Raw genomic sequence first — 22813 nt, 5'->3', positions numbered from 1 at the left:
CATACAGCATTTAACCCTCACCCTGGCGTCACGACTGACAAGAGTTCATTATAACCGTGATATACCTCACAGCAACACCCCACCTGCCATACACCCCCCCAAAGGCACCACAAAAAGAACCAGCTAAAAGACACCCTTTGTTAAGTTATGGAAGAAATAAAACCCTTGCCAGTGTACTGTGCAGTAATCAAGTCAAAGAAGAAAAAAAGAGCACATGGTTAATCGATCATGTTAGGAGCATACATGGGGGTGACCCTAATGTTCTTAAATTCACAGGCCTCGAAGTAGTTAATTGCCCCTACAAATGGGGAGATAGAAATAGTCTACTACTACAATAGGAAGCAAAGTGGATTTTGAGAATAAATGCTATGGGCCTCCCAGGTCTAAACGATAAAACAGATTTGTCGGTATTTCTCTAATGTTCTGTTTTGCTCAGAATTGTGTTTGTATATGTATTTATTATTAACTTTAATGTTCACTTGTCTTTATCCTTTTTCTAGGAATTGCACTGATCTTTCAGCCAATATCGGTGTCAGGATCCGGATAGGTATGCAGCGAGGACACTGGTGGTGGATCCTCTGTGTCAGTGGGGTGATGACGTGGGCCATACCAGGGGAACGGAGTCTAAGGGGTTACTGGTTTTCACCAGAGCCCGCCGCAAAGCCCCCAGGTCGTTCCACCCGATAGCGACTCAACCCCAGCTGACAGCTGAGACAGGCGCGGTACAAAGGGACAAGGCAAGAGCAAGGTCGGACGTAGCAGAAGGTCAGGGCAGGCAGCAAGGGTTGTAGTCAGGGGCAACAGCAGAAGGTCTGGAAACACTGGCTTGGGAACACACTAAACGCTTTCACTGGGCACAAGGCAACAAGATCCGGCAATGACAGGAAGGGGAAGTGAGTTTATATAAGGAAGGCACAGGTGCAGGTACTGATTGGGCCAGGTGCCAATCAATGGCGCACTGGCCCTTTAAATCTCAGAGAGCTGGCGCGCGCGCACCCTAGGGAGCGGGGCCGCGCAAGCCGGGACTGAGCAGGCGGAGGACGGGGCAGGTGAGGAGTTTGGGATGCGAGCCGCGGGCGGGTGCGTCCCGCTACGCGGATCACATCCCCGCAGGTGACACTAGTGCAGCGCTCCCGGTCAGCGGGTCTGACCGGGGCGCTGCACGGAGGTGAACGCCACGAGCGCTCCGGGGAGGAGCAGGGACCCCGAGAGCTCGGCGTAACAATGGGGTTAATCAAACGTGTAGTTCTCTCTCCCTCTCTGTAGTGCGTAGCTGTCAGACCGAGCGGCGTCCGTGGTTGCATAGCACCCGAGTCACGTGTTCAGCACCTCAGTGAAGCCAGCATTGCCTCACTGTCCTGAGAGGTTTCCTCCCCGTGCAGTGGGTGCGACGGTGATCATGTGAGCCGGATCACGTGACTCAGTGAGCGTGACGACTTCCGGTTTCACCGCCCAGGATCTGGCGTGGACGCAGCACAGATAGATTGAGACGACACACAACCCGGAACCTCAATCACCCATCAGGTGAGTAGCAGATATGACTGTATAAATGTAGCACTTTACTGAAGGGTTAAGTTAGGAGCCAGATGATGCACTGACAATAACAAATTTGTTAATTACTTCTATAAAAAAAATTTTATCCTTCCAGTACTTATTAGCTGCTGAATACTACAGAGTGCATATAAAGCATATACAGTGCAAATAAAGCGTATTTCACACTGCACAAAATCCGCTTTGCAATGGGAAATGCGCTGCATATTCTCCTATCAGCACACACCTGCGGCAGCCCTCTGTGTGCAGTGAGGTTGGAGGTGAGGCCAGCTTGCTGAGGTAACTGTCATGTACAGTCTCGCCTCCAAACCTCACTGGGCACACATTGCCACTGGGTAGCCCTGTGTGTGTGCTGAGAGGAGGATACGCAGCTTATTTCCTGCTGTACATTATGTGTGGCCTTACCCTAAAGGGTGGACTAAGATATGCAGATTTTATGTATTTTTTTTCTAAATAGTTTCTTTTTATACAGATATACCGTATATACAGTCATGGCCGTAAATGTTGGTACCCCTGAAATCTATTTCTCACAGAAAAGTATTTCTCACAGAAAACGATTGCAGTAACACATTTTTCCTATACAAACTCCAAAAATGGGCTAGACAAAATCATTTGCACCCTTAACTTAAAGTGTACCTCTCATGAAACAAACTTTTTATATATTAAAGATAAAGCCCTACTGAATAACTTTTCAATTGCTTTTATTTAAAAAAAATTCTTCCTTTTATGTTTTTATTTTTACTTTAAAAACTTCTCCACTAGGGGTCTCCCTAGCAATCCTGTCAGCAAGCATTTCCGACTCAGTGAGTGCGTCTGAAATCAGCTCAGTGCAGCTCCCAGCCTCTCAGACAGGCAGGAAGGGAGGAAGGGAGAGCACTCAGCTCATACGCAAGTAGGGATCAAACAGAGAGGATACATTCCTTCTTCTCTTCTTCTCAGTTCCTCTCCCCTCTGTCCACTTTCCACATGGCTAATTATATATGCACTGCTCTCCGACTTCCTCTCTGGACTTGCCATTGCTATGACAACCTCCCTGGCGCTCTGCTTACAACTGCACTACAGAAGAGCATAGAAAAAAGGTATTTTTAGGGTTTTTTAAAGTAAAATAAATGCAGGGATAGACTTTGTCAAAGTCAGGGACAGATGGGGAGGGGGATTTGGGAAAGTTTAGATGGTGATAGGTACTCTTTAATATTTGGTTGCACGCCCTTTGGAAAAAACTTAAATCAGTTGCTTCCTATAACCATCAATAAGATTCTTACACCTCTCAGCTGGAATGTTGGATCACTCTTCCTTTTCAAACAACTCCAGGTCTCTCTTATTAGAAGGGTGCCTTTTCTCAACAGCAATTTTAAGATCTTTTCACAGGTGTTCAATGGGATTTAGATCTGAACTCATTGCTGGCCACTTCAGAACTCTCCTGCTGGAAGACCCAAGATCTCGGACGCAAACCCAGCTTTCTGACACTGGGCTGTACAGTGCCACCCAAAATCTGTTAGTAATCCTCAGATTTCATGATGCCTTACACACATTCAACGTACCCAGTGCCAGAGGCAGCAAAAAAAAAATCAAAACATAATTGAACATCCACCATATTTCACTGTAGGTACTGTGTTCTTTTCTTTGTAGGCCTCATTCCGTTTTCGGTAAATAGTAGAATGATGTGCTTTACCAAAAAGCTCTATCTTGGTCTCATCTGTCCACAAGACGTTTTCCCAGAAAGATTTTGGCTTACTCAGGTTCATTTTGGCTTTTTTTATGTCTCTGTGTCAGCAGTGGGGTCCTCCTGGGTCTCCTGCCACAGCATTTCATTTCAAATGTCAACGGATAGTTCGTGATAACACTGATGCTCTCTGAGCCTGTAAGACAGCTTGAATATCTGTGGAACTTGTTTGGGGTTGCTTATTCACCATCTGGACTATCCTGCGTTGACACCTTTCATCAATTATTCTCTTCCGTCCATGCCCAGGGAGATTAGCTACAGTGCCATGGGTTGCAAACTTCTTGATAATGTGGCGCACGGTGGAGAAAGGCAAATCTAGATCTCTGGAGATGGACTTATAACCTTGAGATTGTTGATATTTTTCCACAATTTTGGTTCTCAAGTCCTCAGACAGTTCTCTTCTCCTCTTTCTGTTGTTCATGCTTAGTGTGGCACACAGACACAATGCAAAGACTAAGTGAACTTCTCTCCTTTTTATCTGCTTTCAGGTGGTATTTTTATATTGCCCACACCTGTAATTTCACATGCTTGAAACAATCTTATTTTTCCACAATTTTGAAAGGGTGCCAATCATTTTGTCTAGACCATTTTTGGAGTTTAATGTGACATTATGTTCAATTTGCTTTTTTTCCTCCCTTTTTTGGTTTAGTTCCAATAAAAACGAAGGGAATAAACATGTATAGCAAAACATGTGTTACTGCAATCCTTTTCTTTGAGAAATACTTCATTATCTAGAAAAATTTCAGGGGTGCCAACATTTATGGCCACGACTGTATATAGGACAGACTGACCCTTTCTTTTTTAATCCAGGCTAAGGCTGACAAGGGTAATTTATAAAAATGAAAAATAAAAAACACTGGCCTCCAATCGTACAATGAATCCACTAGATCTCCATATGAAATGAAGTAAAGCTACTATAAGTACTTCAGATAAACAGACTTCGTTCTTTTATATTATCCTTTTGGGTTTACTCACATTAAAAAGGAGGTAAATGTCCAGCTACCAATTGGAAGTAAAAACTATATGTCCTTTATTTGTAATTCTTAAACATTCCCCTGTTTTTCACTGTGGATAGATACACCTAGAGGCTCAGCTCCAGTGCAATCTTCCGGGCTTCCAAACGAGATGTGTGCTGCTGTTACATGGACTGATACACGCATTGGTGGTGAGCTGATCATTTTATATACACTGCTCAAAAAAATTAAGGGAACACTAAGATAACACATCCTAGATCTGAATGAATGAACTAATCATATGAAATACTTTCGTCTTTACATTGTTGAATGTGCTGACAACAAAATCACGCAAAAATGATCAATGGAAATCAAATTTATCAACCCATGGAAGTCTGGATATGAAGTCACACTCAAAATCAAAGTGGAAAGCCACACTACAGGCTGATCCAACTTTGATGTAATGTCCTTAAAACAAGTCAAAATGAGGCAGTAGCGTGTGTGGCCTCCACGTGCCCATATGACCTCCCTACAAAGCCTGGGCATGCTCCTGATGAGGTGCCGGATGGTCTCCTGAGGGATGTCCTTCCTGGACTAAGGCATTCTCCAACTCTTGGACAGTCTGTGTTGCAATGTGGCGTTGGTGTATGGAGCGAGACATGATGTCCCAGATGTGCTCAATCATATTCAGGTCTGGGGAACAGGCGGGCTAGTCCATAGCATCAATACCTTCCTCTTGCAGGAACTGCTGACACACTCCAGCCACATGAGGTCTAGCCTTGTCTTTCATTAGGAGGAACCCAGGGCCAACCACACAGCATATGGTCTCACAAAGGGTCTGAGGATCTCATCTCGGTACCTAATGGCAGTCAGGCTACCTCTCGCAAGCACATGTAGTGCTGTGTGGCCCCCCAAAGAAATGCCCCCCACACCATTACTGACCCACCGCCACACTGGTCATGCTGGAGGATGTTGCAGGCAGCAGAACGTTCTCCATGGCATCTCCAGACTCTTTCACGTCTGTCACATGTGCTCAGTGTGAACCTGCTTTCATCTGTGAAGAGCACAGGGCACCAGTGGCGAATTTGCAATCTTGGTGTTCTCTGGCAAATGGCAAACGTCCTGCACGGTGTTGGGCTGTAAGCACAACCCCTAGCTGTGGACGTCGGGCCCTCATTCCACCCTCATGAAGTCTGTTTCTGACCATTTGAGTGGACACATGCACATTTGTGGCCTGCTGGAGGTCATATTGCAGGGCTCTGGCAGTGCTCCTCCTGCTCCTCCTTGCACAAAGGTGGAGATAGCAGTCCTGCTACTGGGTTGTTGCCCTCCTACGGCCTCCTCCACGTCTCCTAATGTACTGGCCGGTCTTCTGGTAGCGCCTCCATGCTCTGGACACTATGCTGACAGACACAGCGAACCTCCTTGCCACAGCTCGCATCGATGTGCCATCCTGGATGAGCAGCACTACTTGAGCAACTTGTGTGGGTTGTAGACTCCGTCTCATGCTACCATTAGAGTGAAAGCCCCACCAGCATTCAAAAGTGACCAAAACATCAGCCAGGAAGCATAGGAACTCAGAAGTGGTCTGTGGTCACCACCTGCAGAACTACTCTTTTATTGGGGGTGTCTTGCTAATTGTCTATAATTTCCACCTGTTGTCTGTTCCATTTGCACAACAGTATGTGAAATTGATTGTCAATCAGTGTTGCTTCCTGAGTGGACAGTGTGATTTCACAGAAGTGTGATTGAATTGGAGTTACATTGTGTTGTGTAAGTGCTCCCTTTAAAAAAAATTTGAGCAGTGTACTTCTATTGCTTACCTCTTGGTTTACTGCCTGTGAGTGAACCAGAACATCTACCACGCTGCATATCCAGGCTTGTATACTGTCTTTCCAGTAAAGGAAGGAATTAATTGGTGTCTACAGGAGTTGTGACTTTTCCACAACCCCCTCAGGTGAGCACCCTTTTCCTATTCCTTCCTATACCTTTATGGTTTACTGACGTTATTACCCAATGTGGAGTGCCGTCTCCTTTTTATTTAGTTTTTTTTTAAGGATGAAAGGGTTTTTTTCAGCATTCTCTAATGTATATAAAAAAATAAACCTCTACTCAGCTGCAATTAGATTAGAATGAATACAAGGGCAGTACAAATCAAATCCGTGCAATTCCTCTTTCCTATCAAGGGACAGACAGACACTTTCATAAGTATGGGATCTTAGATAATTCCATAAAAATTGTGTGGACCCTTGTTCACACAACTCTTTCCTTACTGATCCAAACAGTAAAACCCCTAGGACTGTTATGCCATAACCAGAGTATATATATATATATATATATATATATATATATATATTGAAGAAGATTTAGCTGCAATCTTCCTCTCCCTGGCATCCAGAACAGGAAGCACTGATGCCAATAAGGGGTCTTCACAAAATCTTGGAGATTCCATAATAACCCTAGTTGTTAATGTACTTTTGATAAGCAGCCAAGCATTTTTTTGTTAGGAAATCCCTAAAAGAAAAGTTACCTAAGCTCATTGTCTAGCATAAGAGAAATTTATTTTCCACTGTTGTCTCTTAATGATATCTGGTATTTGAGTTCTGGAGCAGAGTTATAATACCAGACATGGCACATCTACAAATGTTATTTTTCTAACCTTAAACATAATTGGTATTGCCACAACCATAATGATCTATACTATCAGACCAACATGGTTACATAAAGAAGAATTTACAGAATTGCATTTTTTTTTTATGTTCTCATCAACCTCCTAAAAGAATTTAAAGCTTAATCAGTCCCATGTACTCTAAAACTCAACAATGTAAAGTACAGCTCATCCCTCCAGAGCCTAAAAGAGTTTTATTTACCTGTGTAAGTTCTACAAAAGTAAACCTATATTTATAGTGATAAATGAAGTCTTTTCTGTTAAAGGTTAACTTGTTTTGAGTAAGAGTGATGACCAATTAGACATAGGAACTGTAAATTTGAAGGACAACATAAATCCCTAATCACAGAATAGATCAGGCACCATAACTAAACTGATCTGTAGCAAGGAAGTTCACATAGTAAATTATTAATAGACAAGGGAAGTAAAGATCGATGCCCTCTTTATATTGTGTTTTTAGATGTATTTTATCAACATATATAAAGCATTGTAAACAAAACTATACTGGTGGCCTTAATGGTTTGTGTAACCCATGCATTTTTATTGGTTTTCTACAACTTTTATGATGTTTAGGCTTTAAATGGTCTTCTCTTTTTAACCATAATGGCTATTCTAATAAGAAAAAGCAGTTCTAGTACTTTAAGACTTAAAATAAAATAACTTATTTATTGCATATGTAAGTAAAGATATGGCACTCTCTGTGTAAGTTAGTGCTCGAATAGGGTCCCAATCCTTCATCAAATGTAGAAATAAATTCGGCACCTGATCGCAACACCGACTTCCTATTTCTCCTGGCTATAGGCCACATTGCACCTGCCTCCGCAGCAATCTCTAGATATCTGATGAAGATCCAGTGTTTGGATCGAAACGTAAATTTATATTCTGCGGAATAAAATCACAAATTCTGAATAATAAGAGTGACAAATTTATTTCTAATATTTATTGCATACACATTAGGCTCAATTTGTTGCCTACTATGCAATCATTAAATGTTGGAAAGCATTCCATAGAACCATCCGATAGAGGTCTGATGATTCTTCTTCAAAGATCTCTACCACAGACTATACATGGTACTTACTGTAACTTTTGGCATCACTTTTTATACTTGGGAATTACTATATAAAGGGAAATTGTCACCATGAAAAATAGTATCTAATCTATTGACATCATGTTGTAGAGCACAAAGAGCTATAGACCTTATTGATTGATATCTCTGACTATTTCACGTTAAAAGGGGTCGTCCCATCTCCTCAATTTGCCTTTTCAGGCACCTCTGGCCTGTTTGTAGGTAGTCAGTAAAAACAGAGGCAGACTAAGCTTGGAAGTTATGCAATTTGCATAACTACCATTGACTCTAATGGGAGTTGTGCAAATGGCATAGCCCCTCTAGGGAGTTGCATAAACAGTGACTTTGCACTACTGCCATTAAAGTCAATAGGAGTTCTGCAAAATGTGTAATTTCCCTGCATCGGTTCCTTTTGGCATTTTCGACCATCTCTGGTGGCTGTAAAAAGGGCAGAGCTGGCCACAAAGGTAAATTTTAGAGATGGGAATATGCTTTTAAGGAGTCCAGCGGACGATCCTTTTATGCAGTAACATTGTCCACTGGACTACTAGGTTAGAGAGAACAGAGATTTTAATTGTAAAGTTAAACTGAAACTTTTTCTCTCAAACATATGTATACACTGGGGCAAAAATAATATTTAGTCAGCCACCAATTGTGCAAGTTCTCCCACTTAAAAAGTGTACCTCAACTATGGATGACATAATGAGAAAAAAAATCCATAAAATCACATTGTCTGATTTTTAAAGAATTTATTTGCAAATTATGGTGGAAAATAATTATTTGGTCACGTACAAACAAGCAAGATTTCTGGCACTCACAGACTTGTAACTTGTTCTTTAAGAGTCTCCTCTGTTCTCCACTCGTTACCTGTATTAATGGCACCTGTTTGATGTTGTGGACAGGTGTCTTTTATACTGATGACAAGTTCAAACAGTCACACTCCAAACTCCACTATGGCCAAGACCAAAGAGCTGTCGAAGAACACCAGAAACAAAATTTTAGACCTGCACCAGGCTGGGAAGACTGAATCTGCAAGAGGCAAGCAGCTTGGTGTGAAGGAATCAACTGTGGGAGCAATTATTAACACTATTATTAACATACAAAACTACTGATAATCTCCCTCTTTCTGGGGCTCCATGCAGGATCTCACCAAGTTGTGTCAAAATGATTACAAGAATGCTGAGCAAAAATCACAGAACCACACGAGCGGACCTAGTGAATGACCTGCAGAGAGCTGGGACCAAAGTAACAAAAGCTTACCTAACTACCATCAGTAACACACTACGCCGCCAGGGACTCAAATCATGCAGTGCCAGATGTGTCCCCCTGCTTAAGCCAGTACATGTTCGGGCCCATCTGAAGTTTGCTTGTGGATAATCCAGCATGTGGATAATCCAGAAGAGTATTGGGAGAATGTCATATGGTCAGATGAAACCAAGGTAGAACTTTTTGGTAAAAACTCAACTCATCGTGTTTAAAGGAGAAAGAATGCAGAGTTGCATCCAAAGAAACACCATACCTACTGTGAAGCATGGGGGTGGAAACATCATGCTTTGGGGCTGTTTTTCTGCTAAGGGACTAGGACGACTGATTCGTGTAAAGGAAATAATGAATGGGGCCATGTATCGAGAAATTTTTCAATCAGCAAGTGCATTGAAGATAAAATGTGGCTGGATCTTTCATCATGACAATGATCCCAAACACACTGACCGGGCAATGAAGGAGTGGCTTCGTAAGAAGCATTTTAAGGTCATGAAGTAGCCTAGCCAGTCTCCAGATCTCAACCCCAGAGAAAACCTTTGGTGGGAGTTGAAAGTCCTTGTTGCCCAGTGATAGCCCCAAAACATCATTGCCCTGGAGGAGATCTGCATGGAGGAATGGGCCAAAATACCAGCAACAATGTGTGAAAACCTTTTGAAGACTTACAGAAAACATTTGACCTTTGTCATTGCCAACAAAGGGTAAATAACAAAGTATTGAAATTAACTTTTGTTATTGACCAAATACTTATTTTCGACCATAATTTGCAAATAAATTCTTTAAAAATCAGACAGACAATGTGATTTTATGGATTATTTTTTTCTCATTATGTCTCTCATAGTTGAGGTATACCATCTTTTTAAGTGGGAGAACTTGCACAATTGGTTGCTGACCAAATGCTTTTTTGCCCCACTGTACAAATTGTTGTCTGACCCAAATCAAAGAAATCTAAAACAAACAAGTATATTATTACGCCGAGTGCTCCGGGTCCCCGCTCCTCCCCGGAGCGCTCACTGCGTTCTCCTGTTCGCAGCGCCCCGGTCAGACCCGCTGACCGGGAGCGCTGCGATAATGTCCCTAGCCGGGATGCGATTCGCGATGCGCGACGCGCCCGCTCGCGGTGCGCATCCCGGCCCGCTTACCAGACTTGTTAACCGTCTGTGCTGTCCCGGCGTGCGCGGCCCCGCTCCCTAGGGCGCGCACGCGCCGACTCTCTGCGATTTAAAGGGCCAGTGTGCCACTGATTGGCGCATGGTTTTAATTAGTGTGTTCACCTGTGCACTTCCCTATATTACCTCACTTACCCTTCACTTCCTTGCCGGATCTTGTTGCCATTGTGCCAGTGAAAGCGTTCCTTGTGTATCCCAAGCTAGTGTTCCAGACCTCTTGCCGTTGCCCCTGACTACGATCCTTGCTGCCTGCCCTGACCTTCTGCTACGTCCGACCTTGCTCTTGCCTAATCCCTTGTACCGCGCCTATCTCAGCAGTCAGAGAGGTTGAGCCATTGCCGGTGGATACGACCTGGTTGCTACCGCCGCTGCAAGACCATCCCGCTTTGCGGCGGGCTCTGGTGAATACCAGTAGCTACTTAGAACCGGTCCGCCGGCACGGTCCACGCCAATCCCTCTCTGACACAGAGGATCCACCTCCAGCCTGCCGAATCTTGACATATATTTAGTTAGTTTCCCTATTAAACCACAGAGCACCCAACTACCCTACACATTTCTTCCATCTATAATGATGGAGTCCTTAGAGTACACTAGTCTAGGAGTAAGGATACCATAGGTAGTAAAATCAATAAATTGAAAGTGTCTACTTTCTGTATATATAAAAAAAAACGTGACCCAGCAACCAAAGACAAGAAGGAGTCTTGAATTAAAACAGCTCATCTAGACTTTGTGTTCTAGCGCGTACAAGTGAGACACAAGCTCAAGGAGCTCCTGTGGCAACCCGGCACTAACCTTGCCAGAACTATAAGATTTCGACCTGCAAGTATCAGTACACAGCCGCTCACCCTCCTGATCCTGTCTATAGATTGGTACTTACAGAGAGACAGCCAGAAGTCCATTCCTCAAGCTTCTTCTGGTCCTTCACACCCAGTCTTATAGTCTGTTCCAGAAGATTTTGTGCCTACAGACACACAGCAGCCATAAGACATAGTGCACAGCAAATTGCCGGAACTGCAACCCCATTCCAACTTAAGAAATGTTGTGAGTGATTAATGGTTGCATTGTTTCTGTTCATATTGTTTATGTTCATTCTCTTCTCCCTGGGCATTCCTGTCACCTGTGGAGATCACATGCTAGGATACATTGGGTCGAGATGTCATTTTATTGATATCCATTTAGTTACTGTTCTCTAGAATTTGTCTTGCTGCATTACCCTGCTGACATGGGAGAGACCCCATCTTTTCTGAGGGCTGACCTTTTGGTTTTTATTCAAGTTTTCTTTATGGGCACCCTAGACTGTGTTCTGGACCCTGCTCGTTCTAAAGTTTTACATGTCCAATGCTCCCAAGTCCTATCTATTATGATGGACTGCCAACTACTTTTGGGGATACAGACTTTTTTTTACAGGTTCTATTGTGTTACCTCTTTAGTTTTCCATTGCTATCTTCGTTTTTACAACCATGGTTGCGGAGCCTCCGGCCCACATGTTCTCCAATGGAAAACATTTTTTTTTTTCATATCCACTGTTTACAGAAAGGTAAACAGATTTTTGAATTACTTCTATAAAAAATCCTTTGGATAGGGGATAAGATGTCTAGTGGCGGAGTACCCCTTTAACCCCTAAAGGGCATTGGACATAAATGTGTGTCCTGATGCACTGGTACCAGTGGCATAACTATAGAGGTTGCAACAGTCATGGGGGCTGCCACTCTCCCACATGCTACTGCAGCAGGCTGGGCACTTGGACTACAACCCCTATAAGGCAGCTCCAATGCACCACCAATGATAAGGGGAGGTGCGGTAGTGGGGGGAGGGGGGTTCGGGGAATTATGGTAGTAATAAGGAGAGGTGCAGGGGGGTTTAGGGGGTTGATGAGAGGTGCAGGGGGGATTATGGGGTTGATGAGAGGTGCAGGGGGGTTATGAGGGTGATGAGGAGAGGTGGGGGGTTATAGTAGTGATGAGGAGAGGTTTGGCGGGGGACACAGAGCATATATATATATATATATGCACATATATATATATGATGTGTATGCATGTGTAGCAGTATTATATTCAGGGTACAGTGTGTGGCAGTATTATATTCAGGGTACAATATGTTTCAGGATTATATTCAGCGGGTACAGTGTGTGGCAGTATCATATTCAGGGTACAGTGATTGGCAGAATTATATTCAGGGTACAGTGTGTGGCAGGATTATATTTAGTGGGTACAGTGTATGGCAGTATTATATTCAGGGTACAGTGTGGGGCAGTATTTATTTTGGGTACACATTCTGTCAAGGTTATAATGATTACTGTCTTCATACAGAGGATGTAGATCTGCTGACAAAGTGAGGAGCCAATGATGACTGGGCATCAGACTCTGCAGAGAAGATGGAGCTGGAGGAAGACCTGGTCTCTGGACGAGATGAAGAAGAAAAGAAAAGACAACAGAGAAGATGTCACTCAGATCACTGATATCATTGTGTATTCTCCTGATTGTCCCATCTGAGCTGTAGTCACTTGTAAGTTCTGCAGTGATGATGGGTAAAACTGTGTCCAGTCTGTGTCTCTCCAGCTGTTACAAAACTGCAACTCCCATAATGCCTGAGGCTCTCTAGACATGATGGGAGTTTTAGCTTTCCAACAGCTGGAGAGCCACTTGTACCGAGGTGATCGGTGGGGGTCCCAGCAGTCGGACCCCCACCCAAAAAATGGGCTGCTTATTCTAAAATGGCCGGGCCCTGGGGGGTAAGGGTCCCAACAGTAAGGGCAGACATCAGTGATTGCGCTGATGTCTGCCATTAACCGCTCAGATGCCGTGATCAATTCTGATCAAGGCATCTGCTGCATTCAGGTGCTTGTAATACCTGATTAAATCCCCGGAGGAATGGGATGGTGGCAGGATGGTGGCAGGAGGTCTCCTCACCTGCCTCCTGCTGTCATCACAGGGTCTTCTCTCTGGCCTGCCTTCTAGCAGACCAGAGAAATAGATCGCAGATAATACTGATCAGTACTATGCCTATGCATAACACTGAACAGTATAAGCAATCTGATAAATGCATAAAAAGTAAAAAGAAATGCCCCTTTTTCCCATTTTACTCAAAAATACTTAAAAAATGAACATGGTACTCATGTGTGAATGTCTGAACTGTTAAAATATAATGTTAAAGAACCTGTTCAGGGAGCAGTGATGGACAAACAAAGGGGGGGGGGGGTGTTTGGCAAATGGTGCCATTTCGCACTAAGTGAAGCGATGTCAAGTTTTCTCTGTGAGCAATCAGGCCCAGGAAAATTCTCCTGAGCTAGTGTGAGCTCTGCAGCATGTGACTGTAGTGAAACATTTTTTATCCATGAGAATAAGCTGCACTGATGCCGTTGTCAGCAAGAGTATCGCAGCTGGGAGAAGACAGGTGGAGATGATGCAGAAACTATATATAGCTGTCACAGTGTTCTAAGGAGGTGGGCTTTATATAAAAGAATGCCAAAAATAGTTTTCTCATTGGTTTTTGTAAAAATGGCCGGAATAAGGGGGCAGGGAGTGCTTCAACTCCCTGTAATGAGTTTTTATACATTTGCGCAGAGCGGTGATATAGAGCAATGGCTGTGTTGAGAAGGGGTGGAGCTAACTCCAGTTGAGGAGTTAAAGGGGTACTACCGTGGAAAACTTTTTTTGTAAAATCAACTGGCGCCAGAAAGTTAAACAGATTTGTAAATTACTTCTATTAAAAAATCTTAATCTTTCCAGTACTTTTAAGGGTCTGTATACTACAGAGGAAATGGTTTTCTTTTTGGAACACAGAGCTCTCTGCTGACATCATGACCACAGTGCTCTCTGTTGACATCTCTGTCCATTTTAGGAACTGTCCAGAGCAGTTTGCTATGGGGATTTTCTCCTACTCTGGACAGTTATTAAAATGGACAGAGATGTCAGCAGAGAGCACTGTGGTCATGATGTCAGCAGAGAGCTCTGTGTTCCAAAAAGAAAACCATTTCCTCTGTAGTATTCAGCAGCTAATAAGTACTGGAAAGATTAACATTTTTTTTATAGAAGTAATTTACAAATCTGTTTAATTTTCTGGCACCAGCTGATTAAAAAAAAAAAAAAAAAGTTTTCCACGGGAGTACCCCTTTAAGCTTTATCTGTTAACGTGTACCAGCAAAAACAATGAAAGAGGACAGAACTAACCCTCTTTGAAGAGTCAGATCCATTCTCAGGTGCGAGCGATATAGCTGTGGCGGGGTTGAGAAAGGGCGGAGCTAGCTTCCGTTGAGGAGCCAAACCTAGGTAATCTTAAGCTATGATGGTTGGAAGGTACGGAGATATTTTACTCTAAAGGGTGAACCTATATGATATAGATATGTATATATATATATTTTTTATCTCACATTTATCACATATATTCAAAACGATGTATGAAGGGAGCGAGGCTAAATAGCAATAGTGGATTCATAGCAATAGTAATAAGTGCAATCATAAAAATGTATATAAAGAGATGTCATGTATAACATCATATACAGGGTGGGTTATTTCTATGGATACACCTTAATAAAATGGGAATGGTTGGTGATATTAACTTCCTGTTTGTGGCACATTAGTATATGTGAGGGGGGAAACTTGTCAAGATGGGTGGTGACCATGGCGGCCATTTTGAAGTCGGACATTTTGAATCCAACTTTTGTTTTTTCAATAGGAAGAGGGTCATGTGACACATCAAACTTACTGGGAATTTCACAAAGTTTAATGTAACTTTATTCTCTCATGAGTTATTTACAAGTTTCTGAGCACTTATAAAATGTGTTCAATGTGCTGCCCATTGTGTTGGATTGTCAATGCAACCCTCTTCTCCCACTCTTCACACACTGATAGCAACACCACAGGAGAAATGCTAGCACAGGCTCCAGTATCCATAGTTTCAGGTGATGGTATGGTGTGATGATATTGATGGATCGGTTTGTTATATGGGTTACAAAGATATTGGGGCCATTCTTCATCAATGGAAACCTCAAGGCCACTCGATATGCGAAATTGCTACATGATGATGTGTTTCCCTCTTTATGCACTGAAGCTGGCATGTTCCCTGAATTTTTCCAGCAAGATGGTGCACCTCCACATTATGGGTGTCAGGTCCGAGCATTCCTAGAGGAACAGTTTCCTGGAAAGTTGAATGGCCCCCAAGGTCTCCCGATCTGACCCCCTTAGACTTTTATCTTTGGGGTCATCTGAAGGCAATTGTCTATGCTGTGAAGATAAGAGATGTGCAGCACCTGAAACTACAGATACTGGAAGCCTGTGCTAGCATTTCTCCTGCGATGTTGCTATCAGTGTGTGAAGAGTGGGAGAAGAGGGTTGCATTGACAATCCAACGCAATGGGCAGCACATTGAACACATTTTATAAGTGGTCAGAAACTTGTAAATAACTCATGAAAGAATAAAGTTATATTAAAACCAAGCACATCATAGTTTTTCTTGTGAAATTCCCAATAAGTTTGATGTGTCACATGACCCTCTTCCTATTGAAAAAACAAAAGTTGGATTCAAAATGTCCGACTTCAAAATGGCTGCCATGGTCACCACCCATCTTGAAAAGTTTCCCCCCTCACATATACTAATGTGCCACAAACAGGAAGTTAATATCACCAACCATTCCCATTTTATTAAGGTGTATCCATAGAAATGGCCCACCCTGTATAATGTCCAGGGTGTGATTACTAGTATATGTAACCTTAATATGAAATTAATACAAAAATGATAGTATAATGGTTCTTTGCTTATTCATGTAGACCATTAATATTAAATGATAATACAATTTATAAACTGGCTAATAGTATAATATGTGAATAAGGTCCTAAGTGTGGTTAAAATCTAATTCTTGAGACTAAAAAGTAATCCTGTGTCTCCGGGGGAAGGACAAATCACAATGGACTTTGTATGCCAATTGTTCTAAGCAGGTGGTATTGGCACTTATTAGTTTACAGTAAGTTAATCTAATATAGGGTTCTACAATTTTTTTTTCCAATAGTAGAAATATTGCTGTACAAGATGAGAATGGATTTTCACTGTGTAGCAGGGGCAAGAAATACATTGCAATTTTAGTTCTTAATTCATACTAAAATGGTTTCTGATATTTCATTTAAACCTAGAGGCTGCAATAAGCTACATTTAAAAATCCAATAGACCTCCAATTTTTTCAAGATTTCAAACTGGTTAGATTTATTTTTTGTAACTGTTTCAATGGGGGTTTCGGTCAATGGTTTGTCTATTCCCTTATGGGTATTGAAACAATGCTTGGAGAGACTATGTAAAAAAAAAAAAAAATGGTTTTGATGTTAAAGCTGTGCTTATTTATCCTGCTTCTGAATTTTTGGGTAGTTTTCCCTAAATATTGGAGACCACAGCAGCATTGTATTAGATGTATGACAAAGTCTGATTCGCAGGTTAGATGATATTTAATGTCAAAAACCTCACCTGTGGTTTCTGAGTTAAATGACTTACAACCATGGGTAATCTCTTTACAACAGAGCCAACGATTTTTCCCACATCGGAAACTCCCCATTTTTTCCAATTCCAGATGTTTCTGTTGCTGCTGTTTCAACTGGCTTAGGGAAAGAAGATTCTTTAAAGATGGTGCTCTTCTATAGGTAATTACCAGATTTTTTGGTAGTGTTCCCTTGAGGAAGTTGTCACTTTCTAAAAGATGCCAATTATTTTTTAGAATTTTTCAGATGGCATGGGATGAACTGAAGGTGGTGATAAAATTGTATTGAAATAGTTCAGTCCTTTTCTTTTTCTTGTTCTCATCATCTGTTTCTATACGGGGTTTCAGGCACTCTCCTTGGGTCAGATTCTTTGTTTTCTCAAACGCGTCCGAAAGTAATTGGCTTTGATATTGTTTTGCTTCAAAACTTTTTTGAGGATCCCTGCCTGTTCTCAGAAGTCCATGTCAACCGTACAGTTCTTCCGAACTCGAGTCCTTCGGACTGGGATCCCTTCCATATAAACACAAAATAGTCTATGTATCGGTGATTGCATATAATGTGTTCCATTAACAGGGTAATACCCTGTTAATGGAACACATTATATGCTATCGCCAATACATAGACAATTTGGTGTTCATGTGGAAGGGATTCCAGGCATCTACAGACAAACTGTTAAATAATCTCAATACCAACAACAGGGGGATATCATTCACTATGCACACCAGTAAGGAAGCCATTGAATTCCTAGATTTTGTGATTACTCATGACCAGCAATATTTCTTTACTTCCACTTTCTTTAAGAAAGTGGGTACAAATAGCTATATTGAATTCTCAAGTAGCCACTATAAAAAATGGCTAGAAAATATACCTTATTCGCAGTACAAAAGAGTTTGGAAGAACTGTACGGATGACAAGGACTTCCGAGAACAGGCAGGGATCCTCAAAAAACATTTTGAAGCAATAAAATATCCAGGCCAATTACTTTCTGATGCGTTCGAGAAAACAAAGAATCTGACCCAAGGAGAGTGTCTGAAACCCCGTTTAGAAACAGATGATAAGAACAAGAAAAGGAGGGAACAATTTCAATACAATTTTATCACCACCTTCAGTTCATCTTCCCATGCCATCTGAAAAATTCTAAAAAATAATTGGCATCTTTTAGAAAGTGACAACTTCCTCAAGGGAACACTACCAAAAAATATGGTAATTACCTATAGAAGAGCACCATCTTAAAAGAATCTTCTTGCCTCAAGCCAGTTGAAACAGCAGCAACAGAAACATCTGGAATTGTCTAAAAAAAAAAAAATGGGGATTTTCCAATGTGGGAAAAATCATTGGGGTTTATTTACTAACGTGGTCCAGACTCTGTTTTGTCAGGTTTTGCACCCAAATCGTGTAATGTATGCCCTGTCACACCCTGGACATTATATATGATGTTATACATGACATCTCTTTAAATACATTTTTATGATTGCACCTATCATTATTTCTATGAATCCATTGGTTAGATTTCCTAAACGGGATTTAGCCTCGCTACTTTCATACATTGTTTTGGATATATGTGATAAATGTGAGATAGATAATAAAAAAAAAGGTCTCCATACTCGAAACCAACCATTGTTGGATCCCAAAAAGGCAAAGTCACTAAGGCTAAGTTTCCACTTGATTTTTTCTGGCAGTTTTTGGAAAACTGCCACTGCAGTTTTTGAGCCAAAGCCAGAAGTGGATTCACAACGAACAGGACATATAGAACTTATACTTCTCCTCCCTTATGGATCCACTTCTGACTTTGGCTCAAAAACTGCAGTGGCAGTGCAGTTCACAGAAAAAGAGGAAGCTGCGGGCTAATCAGGGCTTATGCTTCTACTGTGGGAACCCAGGTCATGTGATACAGTCCTGTCCTAGACGTGAGCAGCTGGGAAGTGCCAGCACCTGAGTAGTTTCAGGAGAGACTAGGCGCACAAGTATCTCCTAACAACTATTCTAAACTGCTTTTGCCTATTTAAGTGAATTTTAGTAAAAAATCAGTGTCTGGTTCAACCTTTGTGGATTCAAGCTCTGCAGGTAACTTTGTGAATTCAGAGTTTATAAGGTCCCTTGATATTCCTCTTTACTCTCTAGAAAAATCTATTCCCATTGCTGGAGTCGATAATACTCCCTAGTTACTGCTGGTCGGTTCTCCACATTTCGAGAGGATATGATTTTTTTTTGTTAAAGGATCTATCCATTGATATTATCCTTGGGTTGCCATGGCTACAGTGCCATAATCCAGTTTTTGATCGGACTTCTCAAGAATTGATCAAATGGGGGTCCAGTTGTTTTGATAATTTTATCCATACCAGAATCTTTATCCTGCAAATAACTGTATTCACCTAGTCATGTGTCATATGTCCAGGTACGAGATGTTTTTTTTTAACTCTGTTTCTCTGTTCCTGCAAGGTTTAGAATACATATCTTTTTTCAAGGACAGACAACAATGTGAATCACATTTCTCATCCTGAGATAATGCTTTAAATGGTTTACTAATTTGCTAAGAAGTCACATAGAAGATCATAAACATTGACATACACTAATCGACAACAAAATGCACTAAGGAGATGTTGCTGAAATCAAAAGAAACTTTATATATTACAATATTAGGGCCACAGGACAAGTTTATTGGTGAAAACCGTACAATTAAAAGGAGGCTCTAGTGCCCTGTTGGGTCACCTCTAGCCTGGATACAAGAACAGATATGGGTGGGCATGGAGGCATTCAGGTTATGAATGGCATCCTGCAGCACACTTGCCCACAGATGTTGCAACTGGGCCTGTAGATCCTGGAAACTCATAGGTTGACAAAGCTGGATTGCCATAAATGCTTAACTAGCGATAAATATGATGGTTAAAAAGGCCAAGGAAGTGTTGCAATTTGTCAGTGACAATCCAGGAAAACATTTGCTTTATGTGGGTAAATATTATTCTCCTGATAAATGCCAGTTGGAAGCCCTACCATGAGTGGCAACACATGGAGCCACAGCATGCCCTGTACAACTAGGGGTGACCCTATGTGATGGCTTCCTAGATCAACACACCAACATTTGGTGCAGTATGTCACTTCACAGCAAAGGCAGAATTAAAGAGCAAACCACAAGGTCTCCATACTCGAAACCAACCATTGTTGGATCCCAAAAAGGCTAAATCACTAAGGCTAAGTTTCCACTTGTTTTTTTCTGGCAGTTTTTGGAAAACCGCCACTGCAGTTTTTGAGCCAAAGCCAGAAGTGGATTCACAACAAATAGGACATATAGAACTTAAAGAACTTATACTTCTCCTCCCTTATGGATCCACTTCTGACTTTGGCTCAAAAACTGCAGTGGCAGTTTTCCAAAAACTGCCAGAAAAAAAAAAAAACAAGTGGAAACTTAGCCTCTGTCACCTTGGAGGAACCCATGGAATTGGGTAAAATTTCTTCACAGAAAAAGAGGAAGCTGCGGGCTAATCAGCGCTTATGCTTCTACTGTGGGAACCCAGGTCATGTGATACAGTCCTGTCCTAGATGTGAGCAGCCGGGAAGTGCCAGCACCGGAGTAGTTTCAGGAGAGACTAGGTGCACAGGTATCTCCTAACAACTATTCTAAACTGCTTTTGCCTATTTAAGTGAATTTTAGTTAAAAAAAATCAGTGTCTGGTTCAACCTTTGTGGATTCAGGCTCTGCAGGTAACTTTGTGAATTCAGAGTTTATAAGGTCCCTTGATATTCCTTTTTACTCTCTAGAAAAACCTATTCCCATTGCTGGAGTCGATAATACTCCCTAGTTACTGCTGGTCGGTTCTCCACATTTCGAGAGGATATGATTTTTTTTGTTAAAGGATCTATCCATTGATATTATCCTTGGGTTGCCATGGCTACAGTGCCATAATCCAGTTTTTGATCGGACTTCTCAAGTGATCAAATGGGGGTCCAGATTTTTTGATAATTTTATCCCACAATGTGGCTGAGAGCAAAAGAGGGGCCATGAAAGAGTATATAGAAACCATTTTACAGAAAGCCATATTCGACCCTCTGTGTCCCCCATGGGGCTGGGTTTTTCTTTGTCTCTAAAAAAGATGGTGGTCTCAGACCATGTATTGATTACAGAGGATTGAATCAAATAACTGTGAAAAATCTATATCCTTTGCCTTTAATTCCTGACTTGTTTAATCAGATACAGGGTGCCAATTGGTTTACTAAGCTTGATTTGTGGGGGGGCATACAATCTTATTCGCATAAAGAAGGGTGGTGAGTGGAAAACTGCCTTTAAAGGATAACTCCAGGATGTAACAACTTATCCCCTATCCTAAGGATCTCACAAATGGCACCCCAGCTCCCTGCATGAAACAAGCATTTTTGACCACTGCACGAAGCGGCGGCTGACACGCCCCCTCCATGCAGCTCTATTGGAGAGCCGGAGCGATGGTTTCGGCAATCTCCGCCTCTGCTATAGAACTGCATGCAGGGGGCGTGTTGGCCGCAGCTTCGTGCTGTGGTCAAAAATCATTTCATGCAGTTATTGGCGGTTGATTGCTCAAGCCTGGATTTCAGGCTTGGAGCAATCAATCGCCGATCAGATGCATCAGAGACAGGTAACGGACCCTCCGCTTGCGTTCTAGCTGATAGGGACATCGCGATTTCACCACGATGGTGTGACCCCCCGTTATAGACCGGACACAGGGCGTACAGGTACGCCATGCATCCATAAGAGGTTAAAGAGTTGCAGTTTTTGATGATACCAGATAGATCCTGTCAAGGTGGGTGAGTGGGTGAGACCCACCTCACCAATAGCCTTGCATAGATTTCTAGGGTTTGCAAACTACTACAGAAAGTTTATGAAGAAATTCTCTGTGATTGCTAGACCATTGACGGATCTTACCCATAAGGGGCAGACCTTAATGATTGGTCTCCTGAGCCACTGGCAGCTTTTGATACCCTCAGGAGAAGTTTTACCTCTGCACCGGTATCGATCCAACCTGATCTAAGCATACCATTTATAGTGGAGGTTGATGCCTCAGAGGACGGGGTAGGAGCAGTGTTGTCACAGGGAACATTGGCCCATACTCACTTACGTCCTTACTCACGTAAGTTCTCTGCTTCAGAAAGGAATTATGACGTGGGTAATCATGAGTTGTTTGCCGGCTAGACTGATATTGATTTGACCATATGTGTCTTAGTGTATCTCTGTTCGTTTGTGTGCCTCCAGCTGTTTGCCGACTCCTGCAGTTTTTTGCATTTTATTATTTTGACAATGCTGCCCTAGCACTCCCGTGTATCGCGAGAGTTTGACTTAGAAATTTAGCATTCTCAATTATGCGAAAATACGCTGCAGAGAATATATCATGTAGAGGTATCAGTAATTGTCTCACAAGACTTGGAGAAGGGCGGAGGCAGCACTGAAAGGGTATTGAGATTCAAATTTAGTAAGTATAAGGTAAAGGGGTATGTGAATATACATCCATGTATTAACATATGCAGATAGTTTTAAAAAAGCAATCGAAAGATGTACATACAACAAATATACATTGACACTGATATATCCCATAGTCAAGAACATTCATGAGCAAACCAATAGGAATAATATTCCATATGATGTAGTACCAATTAGAATATTGTTCATAATAAGATCATATAAACCCCAACATAGAACAATAAATAGTGAAGACAAGACATTTAACATTGAACACAGTGACATAAGTGGCGTGAATGTGAGAGTGAAAACACAAGTGCGGCAGTGAACAAATATATCATTCTATAAACATGAATTAAGATTTAAAGTAGAAGACCTCTGAAAGTTATCGTTCTATCCATCTACCTCATTATGAAGAAGAGACTGGGACTTTGCCTTTCATCTTGCCATGTATGGCGATTTATTATGTACATGTATGTATATATATATATATATATATATATATATATATATATATATATCATATTTATCAGCTTGGGC

At 41.8% G+C, this 22813-nt stretch overlaps 1 protein-coding gene across 1 annotated transcript in view; it reads left to right on the top strand.

Annotated features, from left to right (window-relative positions):
• CA4 (carbonic anhydrase 4) overlaps positions 1 to 22813 on the top strand; it is a 129531-nt gene that overhangs the window by 51832 nt on the left and 54886 nt on the right. The window contains exon 3 of the mRNA XM_056560119.1: positions 4350 to 4439. Within this exon, the coding sequence (XP_056416094.1) occupies positions 4350 to 4439 (90 nt within the window). The remainder of the gene's footprint in view (positions 1 to 4349; positions 4440 to 22813) is intronic.

The sequence above is a fragment of the Hyla sarda genome, chromosome 2 (assembly GCF_029499605.1).
Source record: "Hyla sarda isolate aHylSar1 chromosome 2, aHylSar1.hap1, whole genome shotgun sequence".
Lineage (NCBI taxonomy): Eukaryota > Metazoa > Chordata > Amphibia > Anura > Hylidae > Hyla > Hyla sarda.
The sequence above is the reverse complement of the archived record's forward strand: the minus strand, read 5'-3'. Positions and strand labels throughout refer to the sequence as shown.